The 22086-nt window shown below is 36.2% G+C and overlaps 5 protein-coding genes across 7 annotated transcripts in view; 2 read left to right on the top strand and 3 right to left on the bottom strand.

Annotated features, from left to right (window-relative positions):
• LOC105157579 lies at positions 1161–5984 on the top strand. The gene is made up of 5 exons (XM_011073991.2): positions 1161–1559; positions 1819–2999; positions 3580–4442; positions 4852–4908; positions 5632–5984. The coding sequence occupies exons 2-5, from the start codon at positions 2024–2026 to the stop codon at positions 5875–5877; spliced, it is 2142 nt and encodes a 713-aa protein (XP_011072293.1). The 5' UTR covers positions 1161–1559; positions 1819–2023; the 3' UTR covers positions 5878–5984.
• Positions 6084–8409, bottom strand: LOC105157578 (histone-lysine N-methyltransferase ASHR2). 2 transcript variants are annotated; one of them, XM_011073990.2, is made up of 2 exons: positions 7005–8409; positions 6084–6609 (listed from the first exon to the last, which is right to left on the bottom strand). In XM_011073990.2, exon 1 carries the CDS (start codon positions 8197–8199, stop codon positions 7024–7026), a length of 1176 nt encoding a protein of 391 aa, XP_011072292.1. In that variant the 5' UTR covers positions 8200–8409; the 3' UTR covers positions 6084–6609; positions 7005–7023. The 2 variants fall into 2 exon arrangements, with proteins under 2 accessions (XP_011072292.1, XP_011072291.1); XM_011073989.2 differs by having other exon boundaries at positions 7019–8408.
• Positions 8848–10320, bottom strand: LOC105157577 (F-box/kelch-repeat protein At1g80440-like). The gene has a single exon (XM_011073987.2). It carries the CDS (start codon positions 10033–10035, stop codon positions 8983–8985), a length of 1053 nt encoding a protein of 350 aa, XP_011072289.1. The 5' UTR covers positions 10036–10320; the 3' UTR covers positions 8848–8982.
• On the bottom strand, positions 15981–21424 carry LOC105157576. 2 transcript variants are annotated; one of them, XM_011073985.2, is made up of 10 exons: positions 21159–21424; positions 20239–20450; positions 20042–20130; positions 19825–19927; positions 19533–19717; positions 18694–19383; positions 18321–18406; positions 17282–17369; positions 17093–17200; positions 15981–16452 (listed from the first exon to the last, which is right to left on the bottom strand). In XM_011073985.2, the coding sequence occupies exons 1-10, from the start codon at positions 21312–21314 to the stop codon at positions 16325–16327; spliced, it is 1845 nt and encodes a 614-aa protein (XP_011072287.1). In that variant the 5' UTR covers positions 21315–21424; the 3' UTR covers positions 15981–16324. The 2 variants fall into 2 exon arrangements, with proteins under 2 accessions (XP_011072287.1, XP_011072288.1); XM_011073986.2 differs by having other exon boundaries at positions 19533–19711.
• Positions 21574–22086, top strand: part of LOC105157574 (DNA-repair protein XRCC1) — a 4722-nt gene continuing 4209 nt past the window's right edge. The window contains exons 1-2 of the mRNA XM_011073984.2: positions 21574–21764; positions 21993–22030. The gene's annotated coding sequence lies outside the window, so the exon portion shown is untranslated. The remainder of the gene's footprint in view (positions 21765–21992; positions 22031–22086) is intronic.

Genomic DNA, 22086 nt, shown 5'->3' with positions numbered 1-22086 from the left:
GGACAAGCCTACAGAAAAAGTTGTACTGAGACCATACCATACTAATCAGAAGCTCCATACTTGCATATACAGTAGTACTCAACAGAATTGTTTAATCTGAATTAGGTCAGTAAATGCTGGCTACTTCTTGGGGGATTGAGATGCTTTAAATGTGCTGGTAAGGTGTAATTAAAGCCGCTGACTATTGTGTTTTTATCTAAGTGTAGTGTTGTGTAGATTCCCTTTGAGGTTGCCGATTTATTACTTCACTGATTATAGGAAAAGGAACCTATTTAATGCAGCAGCGGGCATCCTAATCTACCATACCAAACCCAAACCCAAATAAATTTTCTTAGCACTGAATTCGGCGTGTTTGGTCCGGCTCCCTCTTGATATTGGAAATGTTGGTCTAATGGTGTTATCAATGCATGCTTATATGTATATATGTATCTATTAGAAAAGAGAGGGCATGCAGGAAGGGCAGGATGTAACTATCGTCAGTGCACAAAGCACCAGGGCTAATGTGTGTGATGAATGTAGGGCTTATCGAAAGAATTTGATCACGTAAATTAAATTACCTTATCGAAAGAATTTGATCACGTAAATTACAATTTCTCTTAATGTTTAAGATTATTATAAATACTCTTCCGTTATTTGAAAGTTTATCAATACTTTTGGTAGAATTATGTTATTTTTTTATGAAAGCTTAAAATTGTTAATTTTTTGCTTTGCTGTATTTTTTTTAAATAAAAATAAAAATAAAATGAATAAAAAGAATGGGATAAAACTTTTAAGTTAAATAGAATTAATTTATAGTATATAAAGACGTTTTAATCAAAATTAAATAGAATTTTAGGGATTAACAAATTGAATTAATTGCTAGATTGACACTAAAATTAAAGATATTAATAATTTTTAAATAATAAAAAATATTATAATTATATTAAATTTAAGAGGATGATTTTAAGTGATCCATCAATATATTGAGACTATTAAATACATGAAACCAAGTCAGTCAATGATCTACTGATTAGCATTGAAGCCAAGCTTTGCAATTTTAACTTCCCCTTTTCTCCCTCAATTTTCAAATTTCCAAAACTCTGCATAAATACAGCTATAAATAGAAGAAACACGACAAATATGTGTGTATATATATAATATATACAGATGTATTACAACTGCATTCACACAGGCTACTTTCTTCATACTTTCTCAGTTTCAGTCATTTTCTCCATCTGCCACTTCTACTCTATTCCACACTGCAACTCTCTCTCTCCCCCCCCCCCCCCCCCTCTCAAGAATTCACCGCAGCTGCAGTCAGAGCTGAGTGAGGTTCACTGCTGTAATAATATTAAATATACATATCTGCTTTGGATTTGTCGGTGGCACTCGGGGTTGTACTCTGTTGTTGTATCTTTTAATTTTCTCCCCGTAAAAGAAACAAGATTTTGTAAAAGGAACTGTTCCAAGATCGAGTTTTACTTGTGTACATAACCCCATTCCCCTGCTCACAACTTGTTCCAAGATCACTTGCTAAGCTGCTGCTCCGACACCCCTTGGACTTTGTTCCCTTGATCTTGGTGAGTTTTCGGGAATCTTGGGTTTGCTTTTTCTCTCTCTTGTGTGGTCATTTCTTGGATTTTGTGGCTCACAGTGATCCATTTTCTTTTACCCCCTGTTATGCTGGCTTAACTGTTCAAGAATTGGATGCTAATCGGCCAACGATTTTTCTTGGTCGAAATTTTGATTTAAAATAGATGGGTTCATGAGGAATTTCATTTTACTTATTGTCACATATGTTTCTGAAACTTTTGTGGAACTTTTGGTTTTCTTGTGCAGGCAAGAGGAGTACATTACAGCTTAATTGTAAGAAGAGTAAATAACTAGTTTTGGTGGTGCTTCTTGGATTCTCGGGTTGAAGAATTTTTTTAACAAGTAGTAGTTGGATTAGTTCCGGTGTTTCTGCATATAGGTTTTCATTTGTTGAAATGTTGTAGTATGAGCATCTGGAAACTGTAATATAGGAGTGATTGAGAATTTGGCGATGGACGAAGGAAATGTAATTAGGCCATCGCCGTTGAGGCCCGTTGGTGGTTCTTTGAAGTCACCATCTTCAGGTAGGTCATCACCAAGGGGTTCTCCTTCGTTTAGGAGGTTAAACTCTGGACGCACTCCAAGAAGAGAGAGCAGGACTGGTGGGATTGGTTCTCAGTGTTTCAGAAGTAACCGCATTGTTCTTTGGTTGCTTCTGATCACACTTTGGGCTTATGCTGGATTTTATTTTCAGTCAAGATGGGCCCATGGAGATAATAAGGAAGATCTTTTCAGTGGTGGTTATGGTGGTGAGTCGAATGGTGGGAATTCTGAACCACAACTGAATAAGAGGAGGGACTTGATTGCTAATGTTGATTCTGGGGCCATTAAGTTGCAGAGTGATACGAATCAGTCAAGTTTGAAGAATATTGATGTTGTTCTCATGAAGAATGGAAGTAGTGTTTCTTTGAACAAAAGCACGTCACAGAAGAAAAAAAGCAAGAGATCAGGCCGTGGGTCCCGTAAGAAGAGCCGAGGTAAGCTGAAGGTTGTGACAGAAGATGTAGAAAGTGAAATTGATATACAGGAAGAGGAAATTCCGAAGCAGAATACAACATATGGATTCCTTGTTGGTCCATTTGGCTCTGTTGAGGATAAAATTTTAGAGTGGAGTCCTGAGAAGCGCTCAGGTACCTGTGACAGGAAGGGTGCATTTGCTCGTCTTGTTTGGTCTAGAAAGTTTGTGTTGATATTCCATGAGATGTCCATGACTGGAGCTCCACTTGCAATGCTGGAGCTAGCGACAGAATTTCTGAGCTGTGGGGCTACAATTTCAGTTATAGTTCTCAACAAAAAGGGTGGCCTGATGCCAGAACTTGCTAGAAGAAAAATAAAAGTGCTTGAGGACAAGACGGATCTAAGCTTCAAAACAGCCATGAAAGCAGATCTCATCATTGCAGGGTCTGCTGTCTGTTCATCCTGGATAGGTGAGAACTCCAAAATCTTCCTTATGACATGTCCAAGAGCTTAGATGGAAGTAGTTCCGTAACTTAATTTTACTTGCCTTGGCTATATTTGTGATGATCTTGCGCATATGAGCCATTATTCAAGGTAATACCATTTGTGAAGATGTGCATTGAGAAATTTGGTTTCATCTGTAGGCATGTGATTCTTCACTTTCACCTAATTATTCTTGTCGATTGCAATTTCTCAAAATAGAATTCTCTTTACTAGAAATTTAAGTGTAAGACTTTTTCGTAGTTCCAAAATCAATTACCTCTGCTGCCTCCTTTTACACACTGTTGTATTTCCCTTTGCTTGATGTTGATTAAGGTTCTTACTTTGTAGTGCTTTTCATTTTTCTAAAATCAGGCTCATCCTGCAATATAATTTTGTAGGAGATTGTGACCACAGTCTTTGTCTTGTTTCAATAATATTCTCATGAATCAGATTATACTCACTGGTTGGAGTTTCACTTGAATGCATTGAAATACTGAAGTTTCCCGTCAAGAACTATGTGAAGATATCTGAATCCTATTCTTTTTCCTTCCTTAAATGTGGTCTCAGAGCAATACCTCTCACGTACTGTACTTGGTTCAACTCAAATCATGTGGTGGATCATGGAGAACAGACGAGAGTATTTTAATCGATCGAAGCTTGTCCTCAACCGAGTAAAGAAGTTGATTTTCCTGTCTGAATCACAATCCAAACAGTGGCTAGCCTGGTGTGAGGAAGAAAACATTCATTTAAATTCCGAGCCAGCCCTGGTGCCGCTCTCCGTCAATGATGAGCTGGCCTTTGTAGCTGGCATTCCCTGCTCACTAAACACTCCGTCTTTCACGACAGAGAATATGCTGGAGAAGAGGCAAGCATTGAGAAGTACGGTTAGAAAAGAAATGGGACTGACTGATGATGATATGCTCGTCATTTCCTTGAGCAGCATAAACCCTGGAAAGGGTCAATTGTTGCTTTTAGAATCGGCACGCTTGATGATTGAACAGCAACTACAGATGAACACTTCCGACTCCAAAGATTCAATCTTAATTGACCATGATTATTATTCGAGGGCGCTGCTGCAGAATAGGCTAACAGATGGTGGATCCTCCGAGGGATCAACTTTTGATGCTGGAACGAAATACATAAGCTCACCCCGTATCTTTTCGAACAAGGGTACAGTTGGTCCACTGAGGTTTGATATAGATGCTAGCATGAGAAAACTTTTATCTGAGAGCAAAGGAAAAAAGGAACAGAATCTTAAGATTCTCATTGGTTCAGTAGGATCAAAAAGTAATAAGGTACCTTATGTGAAAGCACTTCTTACATATCTATCTATGCATTCAAATTTGTCGAAGTCTGTGCTGTGGACCCCAGCAACGACCCGTGTTGCCTCTCTTTATGCTGCGGCTGATGTTTATGCCATGAATTCCCAGGTACACCATTTTAGAGTTTTACCCTGAGATAACTATAGCTTCTTGCTTAAAAGAAGGGATCATATAACTCCTGCCACTGCATGTGAAGAACTCAATGATCATGAAAATTTTACCGTATTTCAGATTGAACCTTGGTTCTCTGTGAAACTTCTCCATTATGTTTGCAACGCTTATAACTTTCGTCTTTGCTGGCAAATTATGAATGGCAAATACAAGAAAAGGCAAAATCCGGCTTGTAAGATAACTTAAACACATGAATTGGTCAGAACTAAATGCAGCTTGTAAGATAACTCACCTGAATAACATGCATTGGTTTATGTTCATGCTATGTCATGTTCCATGATTTATTCTGACATTTAAGTTATGTTTATCAGAACCTTTGATTATTTCTGCACTATATCTTTTGCAGGGAGTGGGAGAGACATTTGGAAGAGTAACAATTGAGGCAATGGCATTTGGACTTCCTGTACAGCACTAACTCTTCTTATGTCCTTCCAAGTTTATTTCTTTTTCCCTTTTTTTCCATAATCAAACATTAGAAATCTAAATGCAAAGATTTGACCAATATGATCAAACAAAGCTGCTCTGATTTACTTCAACAGTTACTTTTAATACTTCCACATAAGCTGAACCACAACTCATAACTAGATATGCTTTACATCTGCTAACTCCATTGGATTTTCCTTTCATCCATTTGTATGTTTTGTAGTTTCGTTTTCTATATATGCCGTTCGAGAGTTCCTACGGGATTTTGGATAAAAATTGATCTGACATTCAAAACCTTAGTTATTCATTGCTAATTTATTTTGATGCCTGAAACACAGTCATTATCGTCTGTGCAATGATGGGGTGTGTGGTGTATGCATGTATATATTTGTGTGTATTCTTGCTTCGTTTGTCTGTATGTATTTGTGCATATACATATTTTCATATATGGGTGTATTTATGTGTATGTCTATGTGGGTATAGTCCTGGGTGTGTGCATATATAGAGAGAAAGAAGAAAGCAGGAGGAAATTCAAAATTTCAAATCAAAGGGTCAAAAGTTCCAGAAAATTATTTAATCTGGTTAATTTCTCTCTTCTTTGTTGACTGACGAGATGTCAGTATAATTATTGTTAGTAATGAGGTGGCATTCATACTTCTCATGGACTGTAAGTGTAAATAAACCTATTTTTTTGTGGGTGCAGGTTCTTGGGACCGACTCTGGAGGCACAAGAGAGATTGTCGAACACAACGCAACAGGTCTCCTCCATCCGTTAGGACGTCCAGGGGCTAAAGTTCTTGCAAGGAATCTGGAATTCTTGTTGCAGAATCCGTCAGCAAGGCTAGAAATGGGAAAGAGAGGTAGAGAGAACGTGGAGAAAATGTACTTGAAAAAACACATGTTCCAGAAATTTGGTGAGGTGTTGTACAAGTGCATGAGAATAAAGTAGCATTTGCAGCAGCAGCAGCTCATACTTCATTCTTTCTATTTTTGTTCAGAAATCTACAAGTGTGATCACCAGACGAGTAAAAGTATAGATGCATATTCATCATTTCCTCTCATCTCCTTCAGTTGTTATTTCTGCACCCCCTTTTGTGTGTGTGTGTGTGGAAAATGGACATTCTTTATACTTAAATCAAAAAATACCCTCTCAAAAATGTTATCCCCCCAAAGAGGTACATCTATAGATAATAGGACAATCCAAATCAAATGCTGCGCATCAGAACAGCAGCATCAGCATAAACAAAACAAACCCTTCTTTAGGTACTCATAAAACAAGATAGGCAAGAACGAAAAGCCAAACACTGAGGAAACCAACTGATCAACCTCTATAAGGAAACCGTTCAGAAACCATTGCTGATAAGGGTGCTAATGTTTGCATCTCAAATTTCAAGCATGGATTTCAAAAATAAGATTCTAAACTACGTAGTAGCTAATTGTTTATGACGATTTTTGCAAGCTATACCTCTTTGCCCTTCACAAGAGAGACAGCTAAAGGTAATACATATGCACCGTGTTTGTCCGACCTTGAGGACTTGATTCAGATACTTTGTCGGCTAAACGAGTAGCTTTAGAAACCGGTGCTTTATGTGAGGCTTTGTTGAAGAAAAGTCAAAGCCGTTACATGTAGCATTACTAGAATCTGCTCAAAATTTTCTGGGACTGAACTGAGTTTGTTCACCTACAGATCAAGAAAAAGGTATTAGTTTCAGTTATTAACCTATGTTTGAAATGTAAAGGCAAATGTTTGCAGCATAAATTTTAACAGCTATCTGAAACCTCCCCTGTAAACATTCAAAGACAGAAAACTCTTACACCTACATGATAATTAAGACATAGAGAACATGTGCAAGAAAGGAAGTGAAGGAAATATACGGAATGCATAACCAGCCATTACTTGTTAACAAGCAGAAAGAACAGTGAGATAATTACTTAATGAAACTCACTGAAATCACTCATTTCCATCCATTTCTTCACAGTTGCTCAACATGTGCAAGAAAGGAAGTGAAGGAAATATACGGAATGCATAACCAGCCATTACTTGTTAACAAGCAGAAAGAACAGTGAGATAATTACTTAATGAAACTCACTGAAATCACTCATTTCCATCCATTTCTTCACAGTTGCTCAAGTTGCCGCAAACGTTGCACTCCATAATGGTAGATGGGCGTGCATCGACTGGGGGTAAAGGAGCCAAAGTACCGCCACAATTGTCTCTACTGCACATGTATCTCATGAAGAAGTAAGCATGAGGAAAATCATCATTTTCTTTCGACATGCCACATTCCGTGGCCTCTAAATCAGCCCCCATATTATCATCAGCATCCTCGTCCATATCTTCGTCCTCTTGGCCAATTTCTCCCTCTCCTTCTTCCTCATTATCAGACCAATTTGCCTCCACATTGCAACGATCACAACCACATGTAAAACCATAATCCTCCTTCAACCTCTGCTGCCTTTCTGAATACTTAAGATTGACAGGGAAATAACTCAGGCAAATCTCCCTACCCGCAGGTAGATCATGGATTACCCTTACAACAATGTCGGTATTGCTAAAATCAGACGCCGAATCCACATAATCGAACCTACATGCATTTGGGAGACAATCATGATTGAAAAACGAGGCCCTCGGATAAATCCCATATGCCCTTACAGACCTTTCTTTATCTTGATCAAAAGGCTCCATCAACCCAAAAGCATTCAGCTTGTCTTTAGCTAACAGAGCAGAGGTCAGCTCTACTGAAAACCCAAACTGTCCAAGATTTGACAAAGGGCAAACCGACGAAATTACTGAATGTAAGAAAACGGCTGCATCATCCACAAAGACTTCACCTTGAAGTGAAAGGAGAGTCTGAAAATGGAAAGGCGACACCATTGCAAGATTATACGCGGCAACAAGAAACCGGGCTTGCACATGGCGGTCGTGGTGGTGGTGGTGGAGCGGAGAATCGGCGGCCCGGAGGCGGGTTAATGCTTGGCATACAAATGGGGTGTGGGAAGTAGCCAGAGCAACGGATTGGCATTCTGAAGAGCAAAAAAGCGAAGCAGTCGCGCAATGGGGGCAAGAAACTGCAGCCGGAGAGTTCGATGAGATCGTCCTGAAGCAGTGGGAGCAGTAATTACCAGCGGCGGGGAGAGGAAAGGCGGAGTAAAGGACGATCGGAGAGTCTTTGAGGACTATTTCTCCGGCCTTGAGCGGCCTACAAGAAACCAGTGCTCTTCCTCTGTTTTCTATCTCCACCATTTTAATCAAAGCATTATCGTCCGACATTTTTGCTAAGGTTTTTCGAGAAAGCCCAGAAAACAAACGAAGCAAAGGTAGTATTTTTACTCTATAACGAAGAACTAGAACGAAAACCCACTTACGGGAAAGCGAGAATTGAGGGAAATTTTTGATGAGTCTTGGCGGCGGAGTGTTCTTACTATGTGATGGGGTTAAGGCCTAAGGCTGTGTTTGGCAAGCCCCTAAAATGGAATTTTCATTTTTCTGAACTAGTGAGTGATAATATTACTTTTTGGATTATGGGCTTGATTGGATTTTCTTTAATTTGTCGTCAGATCAATTTATTTATTTATTATTTTAATTTTTTGCTCACACATTCATCATCTACGTGTACACTAAAAATTTGAATACGAGACTTGTCCAAAAAAAATAAAATAAAATTGTGCCCCAACTATTGAATTATTCCCTTAAAGAGTTGATTTATGTGTGGATCTAAACATATAACTATTTACGTAATTGATTGTAAAATTCCACACTACAGTGGTTAGCAATATATTGTAGTGAGCCTCCACTACAAAGACAATGAGCTCTTAAAAGGAATCCATTTCTGCAATGATCCGAATTGAGGTTGTAGTGTTCCTTTACTTTCCATCACAAATCATGGGCTTTGTCCATCCATTTTGGGCTATGATGACATATACTTGGAAAAATGCACTTCATCAATTCAAGATTTGTTATAGCATTTCAGCTAAGGCTGATCATACACTAATAGAGTGCAAAATTTTCCCTTTTTTACATTGTTGTTGTCACTCTAAAACCTACTACAGTTGATTACAATTCCAGGCAGCATCCATATTGAACATGGCCTGTGAAATCCTCTTCTACCTCCACTTTCTTCCACTTAGAGCTCTTCAAATCTAGTACCAACATCTCGTGGGCCGCTCCAAATCTTTCTGACCCAATTATCACCACTTTGCCCTCCCACGCTGTCATCAATCCCATGTTTCGAATATTATTAGGTAACTCCGCCACTGCTTCCCATGTGGATCCTTGTCCCACTATCACATGACTATCATTGCACATCAACAACTTTCCATTTCCATCGTCGACGCAGTTCCTTGGACACATGGGATTGTTCAAGAAATCCTCTTGCACTGGTGCCCATTCCCAGGTGGCAATGTCGAATGACTCAGCACTGGTCTCGAACTGGCCTTGCGCGTTGGTACTGTATCCACTGATGACATGGAACTTGCCACGATTAAATACTCCTTTTGATTCATCGCGTTCTCTTGCCATGTCAGGCATGGTCATCCATTTGTCTTCCGCCACGTCATACGCCAATGCGGACTTCAACGCGCACTTCTCCTCATCGTGTCCTCCAGCCACAAACACCGTTCGGTCGGAATCCGACGCACAAGCAAAGAACGATCTCTTAGACCCCGGAATGTCGGCCCCACGATGCCACGTGGCAGAAATGAAGTTGTAAATGAACACGCCATTTGAGACCTCCCAAGTCACCGGGTTCCACCCGCCCAGCACCACCAGGTTCAGCCCAACCCCAACTAATTGGCAAAATATCGGCAACCCACCGGGTATCGGCGGCAGCTCCGCCCAGTAACCCGTTTCTGGTTCACAAATGGTCAGCCTATAAACTGGGGCATGCTTCTTGGCTCCAAGTCCCCGGTTCGGGTCGACCCGGGCCTGTGCCATGACGATGACCTTCCGGGTCAAACCGGAGGCTTTCCGGTGCCGCCAGAACTCCGGGAGCTCAATCCGGCGCTTCCAACTCCTGCAGACTGATGAAACAGAAGAGAAATACTGGTGGGGAACCCTGACCAGACACTCGAGCCCAAGATCATCCGGCAGACCCGGGATGAGATCCATATGGTTGACCCAAAACCCGTATAAGAAAATACTTGTACAACAAACAACTACAGAGAAGAAGAAAATCAAGATTGGTTATTACAGGCGAAGACCCTTTCTCCTCTTCCGCTTGATATACTCGCTTTTTTATGCAGAAGATATTATGATCCTGATTCTTGATAAACACTAGTTTGTGGATATGTGATGTGAGATTTCGGGCAAAAAGGCTTCTAGAAGAACATGGGTGTGTTCGGGCAAGATCCGAAGAAGAAAAGGGACCATGAAAAAGATGAAGATGGGCATCAATTCTCTGGAATTTGCTATTTATATGCACACAATCAAATTGATGGAGGACAGCCCACTGGGGAAAGTATTCTAGAAGAAAAGACAACACCATTATTACTCTGTTGGCGTATGTCATGGCCCGCAGTTAACGGATTCTCGACTTTATCCGAAAAAACATCCATTTTCATTATTTTATTTTAAAGTAAATTATAAATAATTTTATTAAATTTTAATAATTGTCTAACAAATATCTCTATAATGAACTATTAAAATTGGATATTTGTCGAACGATTATTAATTTCAAAAGACACTTATAATTTTTTAAACAATAACAAGATATTTTTATAATTATAATAAATTTAAAAGTAACATATTATAATTTATTCTTTATTTAATTTGGGAGATTCTATCTATTCATGATGATTTTGAATTATTAATTGCAATTTGCGAGTTGTATGAAAACGTAATCCTCTCTATGCTTCGAGCCAATAGTTTTGTGTACAAGTGGATGGTGGGGATGAGGCATGCAGATTTCAGCAGCTGTTGAAAATTACATGGGCTGGTCCTTATTTTGACTTTTCTATAGTTACAAATTAAATAAAAGAGTTAGGTCTTTTTAATTTATTTTATCTAAATAATAATACAATAAGGATGTCACCACTTAAAGAGATAAATTACTCGATAAAAATTGGGTATTAAAGATAAATTAAAAGGGTAATTATACTTACACTCCAATATATATGGTATGTCTACATAATTATTCATATTTTTTAGATACATCCACCGAAAACAACAACATTATTTATACAAACTACCCCTACTTCTGCAAATACTCTCTAAAAAAATATCAGCATCATTACACAAACTACTCATGTTTTTTTATTGTCATTTGTGATTTGTGTAATTATGCAAAAGATATAGGTTATTTGTATGAATAGATCATAAATCAGGGGTATAAATTTAATTATTCCTAAATTAAATGTGTTAACCAATAGGCATAGGCATTACCCGGTGAAATTATAACTTAATCCCCAAGAAATTATTTTTTATTAAATTAAACCAAAGTCCAACCTATTGGATGACGTCTAATTATTGCTCCAAGTTAACTTAATTGAACCGAAATAAATTTTTATTATATTAAATTAATGCGTCAAAAAATGAAATAAATAAACTTCATGAAGAACAACGAAGCGCGACTCTCCACACAAATATTCATCAAATACAATACAATCGGTACATTATCGCCTCAAACACGATTTATGTTATTAATTATAGACGGTCATAATTCCCACACACACATATATACACTAGTGCGCGGTTGTGACACGTGGTTCCTACACGCATATAATAAATAATTTTTTATATTTTAAAATATATTATAATAAAAATAAAATATATAAATTAGTACATTACATTAATAAAAAGGAAAAAAATAATAATTTATTAATTAATATAAATTTTGAAACGTTGAATAAGTCAGTTATTTTATCATAAAAGGCATTTTTGACTTCACAAAAAATTAGTGTAGCTCCATCATTAACGATAGTTTGTGCGTGTGGAATGACTTTCTTTTTTATATATTAGTATAGATATTTTTTTTTTCTTCTTCGCGTCCGCAATGGAGGATTTTTGTTATTTATCGATAAATTACAGCCACATTTCTTGAGGTTTGGTATAGTTATAAATACCTCCTCATTATTTAAAAAATTACAAATATTCTCCTGATTTTTAATATCCATATAACAACGAGTCCATTCTGTTAGATTATCTTTCAAGTTTTATAATAAACTACTCAAAATATCTTTTTGTTATAAATTATAATTTTATATACTTTTTATAATTTTTGAGTTAATATTTTCAATGGATTATACCACCATCATTTTTTTTTTGTATTTTTTAAAAAATAAAATTAGCAATGATAAAATTGTAATTTTTACCTCACTATCCTAAGATTACATAATAATTTTTTATTTAAGGAGAGTATTTATAAATTTTTAAATAATGGAGAGATATGTTTTATTATATCAAACACCAGAAAAGATAATTGCAATTTATTCTTATTTATTTTTTTAAAAACAATATTTTTGTTTATTAGCCTGCAAATGTCACCCATGTCCCACGTTATTATATTTGTCTAATTTTAGAAAATAGGATAAATTAGGAAGAGGTTCCTTAAATTTTTTATAACTATAAATACTCCTCGTCGTTTGAAATATCCATTGAAATTAACGATTTTTTTTAATAAATACTCTCTTAAACTAAGTTATCATGAGAAGGTATTTGTTAGACCACTATTAATTTCAAGAAAGTATATTTGTAATTTTACAAACAACAGTAAGACATTTATAATTATGAAAAAATTTCATAAAGCCCGTTATAATTTATTCTGAAAAATAAATTCTAGAAACTTCTTCTAAAATTGATCTTCAATTACTAATAAGAAAAAAACAATCTATGTTAAATTCCTTGAAAAAAATGAAGAGATACATATACATGTGGAGGTGGTCCTCTCCCGCCAATCTTAAGTTCTTACCTATCAATGGGACAGCTGCAACAGTCCAAATTCACAAAATTTATAGGTGTCTGAAAAATCAAGAGTTGAAGTTCTGCCAAAACCTTTGCCATTTGTAGCAATGCCCTCAAATGTCCGGATTTAATATCACCACAAAATTGCTTTCCGGATTGGCTTTTGAATATCAACTTTATTTTAGTTTTTTATTTTATTTTTAGTCTTGTATTTATACAAGTATAGCACGCTCTATCGCTATATCTTTCCTGAACGTCATATTTAAGGTAATCTCTGTATCTATATATATAAATATGCACATAATCATCTAATTAATAAGTACACGTAATCCTTACGTCATAACAGGCATGAGTTATAGCATATGTAATTAATATATTGGGAATATCGTAATTTCTTTTAAATGTAATATTAGATATTATTCGCATAATTTCTAATGATACTTTAATATACCATTTTTATCGAAATATAAATCTTCGTTCTAGTTCTTCATAATAATTAGATACTATAGGCTTCATAAAAATACTTATAATTTATCATTTAATTCGTAGGGATTCATTTAACCAAACCCCTTATATATTTATAACTATCATTTTCAATAGCATCCTTAAATTAGATTATCATTAAAAACCCCATTTTCCCTCTTTAATAACATAATATTTCTTAAATATAATTTTTGAAATATTTCTATGAATTTCCTGTCAATCCATCGCTACTATATAATTTAGTTAAACAACAATACGTAGAATTGCGTATTTGGTTAATAATTTCGATGGAATTGTATAAATTAACTATAGTAATATTTAAATCTAAATCTAATAATCTAATTAACTAACGATATCATTTTTATATCCAATTTGATATTTAATTCGACATTATTTTAAATAGTCAAACTCGTAAAAAAATTCCGATTAGATAATACATCACTCGTGTGTTTCTTTTCCTATTTTCCGCCGAGAGAATTGCAATTTTTCAATTGTGTGTGTTTTGTGTTGTGTATGTGTGTATATAAAGAACAAAGAAAAAAAACGAAAGAGAGTGACGCGGTGGGGGTTGATGGCCCCACCTCCCACTCTCAACTCTCTCTGTCTACTCTTTATATATATATATATAAAATATTTATTACATTCTTTCTAATTTTTTTTAATTAATATAAGTTATTCTCAAATATTATAAGGAACTTCAATTTAATCCGTTCAAATTTGATTATATTTCAATTATAACCTATAATTTATCTACTAATTAATTAAATTTTATAAGAATTTATCAATTAATTCTAAAATTATATATTATAATGGGGTGTTACGACAGTGTTTCTATTAAATATATCCAACATTAGTCATGTAATAAATGATTTGGCTGGAAAAATTCCCACAAGTTTTTATGCAAATGTGATATGAAATACATATTTTTAATTCCATGGGCTCTAAATTCTGCTCTTTTATGTGCAGTTCTAATCAAATAAAAGAGTGCACCCCATGTGGAATAAAGTAGAGATCTTTTAACGTTATTCCCTTTTCATTTCTTGGTTTGTAGTGAAAGTGGTTCAACTTTGATGATAATTCACAACTCCCCTCTTACAAAAAATAGCAAATTATAAAGTCTTCTAGAAGGATGTGGGGAGTTTTAGGAGTGTGATCCGATGGATGATATCCTTCTCTACACTGTGAATTGAATTTTCGAGTTTAAATTATACTGTACATTCTATTTTATTTAGTGATATATATTACATATGTGTAAAAAAAATTCAAATAAAATAATTTTTATACACAAAATATGTATATATTAAATAAAATAAAATTTATATCTGGTATTTTATTATGGAAGATTGAGGTGTTCTGCTTTCTATTATATTCTCTCTCTCTTTCTCAGCAATAAAATACAAAAATTGGAAATATCATAACTGTGTGTCAATCATATAAAGAGAAAAATCTTACATATATAAATAATTTTTTGACTTGATCGATTTAAATACAACTTCTAGAGTTTGCCAATGTTTAAGAATGTAGTGAATGGATTGAAGTGTAGAAAGGTGAGTGACACCACAGCATTACATTAATTAAGCCGTATGTTAAGTGCTCTCTGTTTTGTGCTTTGGACAGATTCTTGTGGAATTCCCCACCCACCCCTTGTTTTCTGCAACTACGTTTTTTGTGGTCTGGAGTTTCAGATGTCCAGTCAAAGTGGAGTAATGTCTTGACTTCAAACTTAATTTCAGACAGTGCCCACGTAATTTATCCTAATATTGTTCAGGACCGCTGTTTTTGTTCCGACTTATTCTTGGAAAAATACAGTACTGAAATAAATTTTCAATGGTCAATGGGCTGAACATGAGAAATGTTTGGTGGCGGGTATGCAAATTCATTTGACATTGTAGGGACTAAGAATGAGAATTTGGACGGTGTTTAAAATACTACACAAAAAGTATAATTATCCCACAATTTGAATTTGTCGTGTTTCTGAACTAATTATACATCTATCTATTTATACTATGTATTAATTGAGAGCGTTCTTTTGGTATCTTCACTTTTTTTTAATATTTAATTTATTTATCTAACTTTTTAATTTTTAAATTTTCATGTGTGTTTTTATGTCACCACCTTTTTTAATATTAATTTATTAATATTTTACATATATTTATTAAATAATACAAAAGAATTAGACACACAATATAAAGCACGCCAAGAATTACTCTAGTGTTTAGGCAATCTTTGGAGCCACGATTTTCATATCTCAAATAGTCTCAATCGTCCTTGCATGATACTCTAATTTCGAATTAATTATGTCAATTTGTTTTTTTAAAAAACATAATTATTTGTGTATGTGAACTTTGGATATATTGTGTTATTGTAATATTTGTAATTATCCAAAATTTACAAGTCCAAAACCGGCAAAAAGCATTCCCACTGGAGTTTAAGGATGCATTAAATTTGTAACGTTGATGAAAAATGAACTAGATTCCTACTTTTAGGTCTGTTCTGTCATAATATACACGGATTTAATTTCATGGATGTTGAAATAGTCTACAAAAATAACCCAAGAAATAATTCTTTGAAAAGTTCAAACATTGTGTCAAACTGTGAAGCATTCTCCTGTCAGTGTATGTGAAGGTGCAAGAATATGTTAGTCTAATATTACAAGTCCATGATCATAAATATTCAGAAAAATCTATGTCTATTGGATACTTGCAGGTGTAATACTTGATAACTACAGCCACATTGCACAATAAGTCAAATTTTCAGAAGAAACACGACAAGAGACAATGATGGTTCTCAATTCTAACGAGGAAACAACTTAAAATACATTACAAGTAGCATTTTTGTTAGAAAATTAATGGCTATTAAGGTCATGCATTTTGTTTTCCTCAAAGTGGACAATGATGTAAGTGAGATAACATACCCTAGAAGTTTAAACGCCGCATATGTAATTGCTTCCTGGGATACATATTGCTTGGTGTAGAACGGTCCAACCTTCAATCCCATTAGATTATTGTAAGGAGACTCAATGGCGAGCTGCCAGTTCAAGGAGCTCCTGATATTCAGACGATTGTGATGCGATATAGGGCTTCACTTTCAGATTGTCTGTGTCCTTCCCAGGGGAGAGATACTTTACTCCTATCAGCTTCAAGCCTACAAGAGGTACAAGAAGTAATTAAGACATTTTCACCTGATAAGTTGCGTAAAACCTGAATTGAAGTCAAAGACGACCTGTTTACAATGGAAATATGAAAAGTTGTAAAGCTTCTTTGGAAGATAATTTCGCTTCAGATGAGTTTATAAAGTATATTGGATGATGATCCAACAACTTCAAACACAGAGCAGATTAAGAGCAATTCAGGATAACAGGGAGTTGACATGGTTTTGTCAATGCACTTCCAAGGAGTTGCAGCAAACAGATTTCTAGTTCATTCTCTAGGACCACAGCTTTGTGCTCTGTTAGAATCTTTCCCAGTACGTAAAGCCATTTGCTGGATGAAGAGTGAAAAAAGACTAAGGGTGATGTGCATATATGTAATTAGAACCAGTTTTCCTCTTCAATTTAAACTAGAAATCTCAACTCCTAGGCAAACTGGAGGGACTGAATCATATCAAATACAACAGCAAAAGATCAAGATTGGAAAAAGAAAAATAAAAATAAAAAAAGCAACAAACTGGTGCATCGTGTTAAAAGACAACAAACAGACAAGAAGTTTAAGGGATCACATTTCAGGAGGCAGTTGAAACAAAATACCACTAAATTAAAGGCATTGAAGCACAAAACACTACTCACTGTTATCCACACGCCCATATAAGAATCTCTCTCCTTTCCAGTACTCCAGAGGCCTACTCTTAATTCTTTTGCTCCTCCTTACTCCAGCTTCAAATGATGTACCAGACTCTGCAGTGTCAGCATACAAATAATTAGTGAAGCAAGATATATCTATAATACGAGTTTCTGCATGCAGATGAATGTATAAACCTGCAAGACTTTTCCTCATGGGATGTGCCTTTCTGATGCGTTTTTCACCTGCTACTCTTTTTCCTCTAGGTAGCTTGGCTTGATGTACCTGAAACATTAACAGAACATGTAATTTCATGTGAACCGTAACAGTTGGAGTGAAGATGCAAAATTTAAAAAGAGATAAAATCTTGGCATTCTAATATGAAGCATGAAATTCCAATGTAAGCGCAATGCAAGTGAGAATGTTATATACAACTGTTGTAAGACAATCTTGTTTAGTCTCTTAAGGGTCCAAAGAAATACTTTGCTTGCAGAATCAAATCTCAGTGAAGAACATCAATTACTAATAGACAGCTATCAATCTATCCATCTGAATAATTTCACTTAAGGAAAAAAGAATGGAGATTATGAAGTCAAGACCTCTTCTACTCAGCCAAAAGAAGAGGCGCATGAGGGAGGGAGGGCCTCCAACAGAGAAGAGAAGGAAGAAATGAATGAAATACAATCAAAATTGGGATCTTCCGATAATTCATTTAAATTTGTTTGTTAGAGAGAAGCCTAGCTTTTTCCAAATACTTTCCATATTCTTAATCCTTCAGTATTTTTCTTTTCACAAACTGGTAACACATATAACACAGGATAGAGAGATAATGGGGGGTGGTGGGTGGGGGCCTTTTCTATTCTTTTTTTTTTTTTTCCAACAAAAAGAATGAAAAAAATCATGTAATTGTTCAAATAAATCATCACATAAGAGAAAAGGCTGTTCAATTATGCACTGCAATTGTCATACATGCAGTATAACTGTCCAAAAACTTTCATGTCAGCATGGAGGAAATATTACTAAGATCTCAATGCACCCACAAGGTAGAACAAGAACACATGATTAAAAAGATTGATATACATAATTGTTTTAATAACTCTCTTGGATACAGTGAAATTCTGTAAAATTACATCAAAATAATTTCAAGACTACAAACACAGAAAAGAAGTGATAAATAGCACTGAGAAAATATCAAAAAACAATAAAGAGAGAAAAATAACTAAGGAAACAACTTACCTCCGGCTGTTGTTCTGGATCATTTGGTCGTCTGCTTGATGTATCATCTCTGGCCTCATCTTCAAGTTCAGAAGGTTTTGATCCATCTGCCATAGATGAAGAACATCGGAGCACATAGAAAGTCAAAATAAATGAAAGTAACAGTTCTATAACACAAATTAACTGCATCCTACTCAAAATAAAATAGTGACAACAAAGAGTAATCCTCTTCTATTTCTGGAGTCAGCACATGCACATTTGACATTACATCTCAGGAACCAGGTTACATAAAAGGTTAACAGCATATATCATCAATATTGCTAAGAGGTAAGATCTTTTATCCAATTTACATCCAAAGAAACAAAAGTATTGTATCATGCTCAAAGATTCTTACTGGCATCATTGTTCATTGTTTCCTCAATGTTGTTGCCTGATTCTTCATGCGTCCTGCTATCGGCATTTGAGCTTTGTACGCCCGCATTCTCATAGGCAAACTGCTCAGGAAGACTATCTGCATCTTCCATCACTTTCTCTGCATCCGTATTAGAAACTGTAGGTTCTGCATTATCAACCTCTATACAGGACTCCAACTGATTAGACATGCCCAAAATTTTCGGTACATCAACCTGATCAAGTAGCTTATCCTTAGACGGGCCAGGAAAGGCATTTTGGCATGCAGAAAGATCAACATGTGTTGGTGAAAATGGATCTCTCAAGGGATTAGGTTGCAAGATTCTCTTTTGCAATAAAGACAAAGAGGCAAAGGGACTTCTTGGAGGAGTTGGTGAAGATACAGGTTTAACTGGGTCTGCCACAGGTGACTTCATGGTCAAATTTTTCAGCACACTATCAATAACCAGTGAACTCCTGCAAGGTTTTTGCAAACTTGCTGTCACAGTAGATATACTGGTTCTTCCATCATCAGGTATTTCAGTAATGTATAGGTTCCCCAGATCAAGAGGTTTGATCTTCAACTTTTCTTGCAAGATATTCAAAGCCCCATCGCCCTCTAAATCTTCATTATTACAGGATAACAATTCCTCCAAGATATCACTCACTTCATTGTCTGTCTTCTTCGTAGATACTGTTACATGGCATGACACCAATGAGATGAAAGGGGATTTGCTTAGACAACAGCATTAAGGCTTCAATAGTGTATTAATAGAAACTGGACAAGTGTTAATACACTAACATTGAACTTGAATTTGTCCAAAAACAACTCTATTCACTCACCAGCTGGTTCGACTTCCGCTAAATCAGCATCAGGATTTGGATCTGGATGCACCAACTTTTCTTGTAACTCATCTTCAGGTGCACTTGGAATGTCCTGATCCACTGCTTTCTGGGACGCCATCAACATATCGTTTTCGGAAGGCTCTGATGAGTAGCGGTGCTTATAATTATATGACTTCCTGTAACTAAAACGAATTTGCAAATCATGTAATACCACCAGATACAGAAAGATTCATAAGCTATGAACTCAATTATGCAGCACAAATCAATCAAACGAAAAATCTAAATATACCCCAAAATTCCTGGTCGACGGCGACGTGCGGTATTCGATGGTTCATAAAGGTTTACATTGTCTATGCTACCACCCAACTGTTTTTGTATTTCCTTTTTGGCATCTGCAATAATGAAGAGTGCGAGATAGTAAATCCCAAACAAGCACATTGCAAAAAAATAGCAGCTGAGAAAGAGGGGAAAGAAAGGAAGAATCAAATATAAAATGAAAAAATTACTTTCCATCCTCTCATAAGCATCAAAAAATTCATCTGGGTCATGAAGTTGGTCTATGTTCAATGTCGGCTCCAAGCTCACTGAAGGCTGACTGTAGAGAGAGTACAGAAATTGTTACAATCTACAGATAGATCTGTGACATCTGTCCAAAACAACTCAGGAAGATAAAAGCTTCGGACTTGTAAGCTTCAGTCCTCACCTAACACTGGTCCTCAAAGAAAATGTAGCCCTCTTGCGATCAAGGCGGAGACCTGGCCTTCGTTCTTGTGGTCTGTCCTTCCCTTTTGCAGCATTGGCATCAGTGATGCCCACATTTTCAGCAAAACTACCAAGTTTAGATTCAAGAAACTCTGCTCCTCCATCCACAATTCTCTTGGCCTCATTCATGAGCTTTTCAGGACTCCTTAACTCCTTCAAACACAAACACGAGAAAAAGGGGCATATGCCAAATTCATATAATATCTTCCTTGTTGTAAACAACTCCTCACCGACTCACACAAATTTTATCCAGGTGGGAGTCAGAAAACTGTTAAAAATCGAATTTGAACAAGGCTGTCCCTTTTGGTATTTCTGGTCAGTTTCCATTTCAACACAAAGCTAATTCACAAGCAAACAGTTAACAATCGTTACAATCAGTAGGCAGTTGTGCTGTCCACAAAATTCAGAAAAGAGAAAAGAACTACACAAACACACATACACGCCCAAACACACGCACTCAAATACACGCACCTAAGGATTCAACAAATAGGTGAAAAGTTTCATGGTCTATCATCAAAATGTGCCTGATCTCACGCGTATAAAAGCAGTCCCAGTCACCCATACTACTGAGCACAACTACTCTACCTGAAAGGATTGGCCTTTCTAAACTTGCAACATCGAAGGATGCAGAAAATTTGGAAACTATTAAAAAAGGGAAACTAGTAGACAATCATATCAGTTAAAAGTAATTTCTCAATGATTAAAGATAAAGAAGATAAACAATTTTTTGTACCTAAACACCACTACATTCATTCAGCCAAAAAACAGAACACACAAGTACAAGGTTGCTCGAAGTTACACTCAACTAGAGCTAGTAAAGTAATAAATAAGCAAACCAAAGAAAAAAAGAAGCGATTATACCAAAGATTTCATGAAATTGTGGATGGAATCTAGGTCTTTGGGATCGACCGGCACCGGAACGTCGACAGACGGTCTAATGGTGCGGGGAAAGAGCAGTGGACCACTGATTCCCCTCAGCGGGTCGACGGAGTCGGAGAGTGACGCCTCGCTCGCCATTGACACCGTTTTTCTCCGTCTTGTCCGTGTGTGTGTCTGTTAGAGAGAGAAAGTGGGTTGCGAAGGCTGATATTGTATTTCGAATTTCAGTAGCACACTGAGCGCGAGCGGGATACTGAAAAGGCTATTTGTCAAAAGGCGCGCTTCTCGCATTTGGATGTAAACTGATTAGAGACACGCTTTTAGTTTGTCAAAGAACAGAACATAAATACCAAATATGAGAGACGGGCTCACATTATAAAAGAACTCGCCATAGAATTTACAGACACCAGAGCCCACCCCCCACCCTGGAAGAAATTCTTGATCCTCAAGTCTCCCCGCTCCAAAAAACCCACGAAAAACCCCATTGGTGTGTGCTGATTTAATCATGAAGTACGTGTGAAAGATAGTGGCAAAGAGTGTGAAAAGTGAAGTTACAAGCTCCGCCGATGGCGAAGTCTTTCTGTTTAGGTACACGCTTTTGATGATTCTTTACTGAACTTTGGTCCCTGAGGAGATTAGTTTAACGTTTGATGTCAAATATTTTGTGATTAATTTTAATGGGTATTGCATCCATGACTGGTTGCTTGCATGCACATACTGTTGTTCTGTTATAATTCTCTATTAAACAAATGGGAATCATAAATTATTATTGGTTGTTGGTGTTCTGATTTTTTGCTTTGAGTTTGCATTTCGTAGCTTGTAAATTGTTGTGGAAGTGAAAGAGAGACAGAGACAGAGAGAGAGAGAGAGAGAGAGAGAGAGAGAGAGAGAGAGAGAGAGAGAGGGGGGG

Source organism: Sesamum indicum, linkage group LG3 (genome assembly GCF_000512975.1).
Source record: "Sesamum indicum cultivar Zhongzhi No. 13 linkage group LG3, S_indicum_v1.0, whole genome shotgun sequence".
In the NCBI taxonomy this organism is placed as follows: domain Eukaryota; kingdom Viridiplantae; phylum Streptophyta; class Magnoliopsida; order Lamiales; family Pedaliaceae; genus Sesamum; species Sesamum indicum.
This window is presented reverse-complemented; position numbering and strand designations above follow the sequence as displayed.

Coding starts and splice junctions, on each gene's coding strand:
- LOC105157579 (XM_011073991.2), top strand. CDS start 2,024: ATGGACGAAGGAAATGTAATTAGGCCATCGCCGTTGAGGCCCGTTGGT. Junction 4,443..4,851: donor TTTATGCCATGAATTCCCAG/GTACACCATTTT, acceptor TATCTTTTGCAG/GGAGTGGGAGAGACATTTGG. Junction 4,909..5,631: donor CAATGGCATTTGGACTTCCT/GTACAGCACTAA, acceptor TTGTGGGTGCAG/GTTCTTGGGACCGACTCTGG.
- LOC105157578 (XM_011073990.2), bottom strand. CDS start 8,199: ATGTCGGACGATAATGCTTTGATTAAAATGGTGGAGATAGAAAACAGA.
- LOC105157577 (XM_011073987.2), bottom strand. CDS start 10,035: ATGGATCTCATCCCGGGTCTGCCGGATGATCTTGGGCTCGAGTGTCTG.
- LOC105157576 (XM_011073985.2), bottom strand. CDS start 21,314: ATGGCGAGCGAGGCGTCACTCTCCGACTCCGTCGACCCGCTGAGGGGA. Junction 19,928..20,041: donor TGCTTATGAGAGGATGGAAA/GTAATTTTTTCA, acceptor TCATTATTGCAG/ATGCCAAAAAGGAAATACAA. Junction 19,718..19,824: donor CGTCGACCAGGAATTTTGGG/GTATATTTAGAT, acceptor AATTCGTTTTAG/TTACAGGAAGTCATATAATT.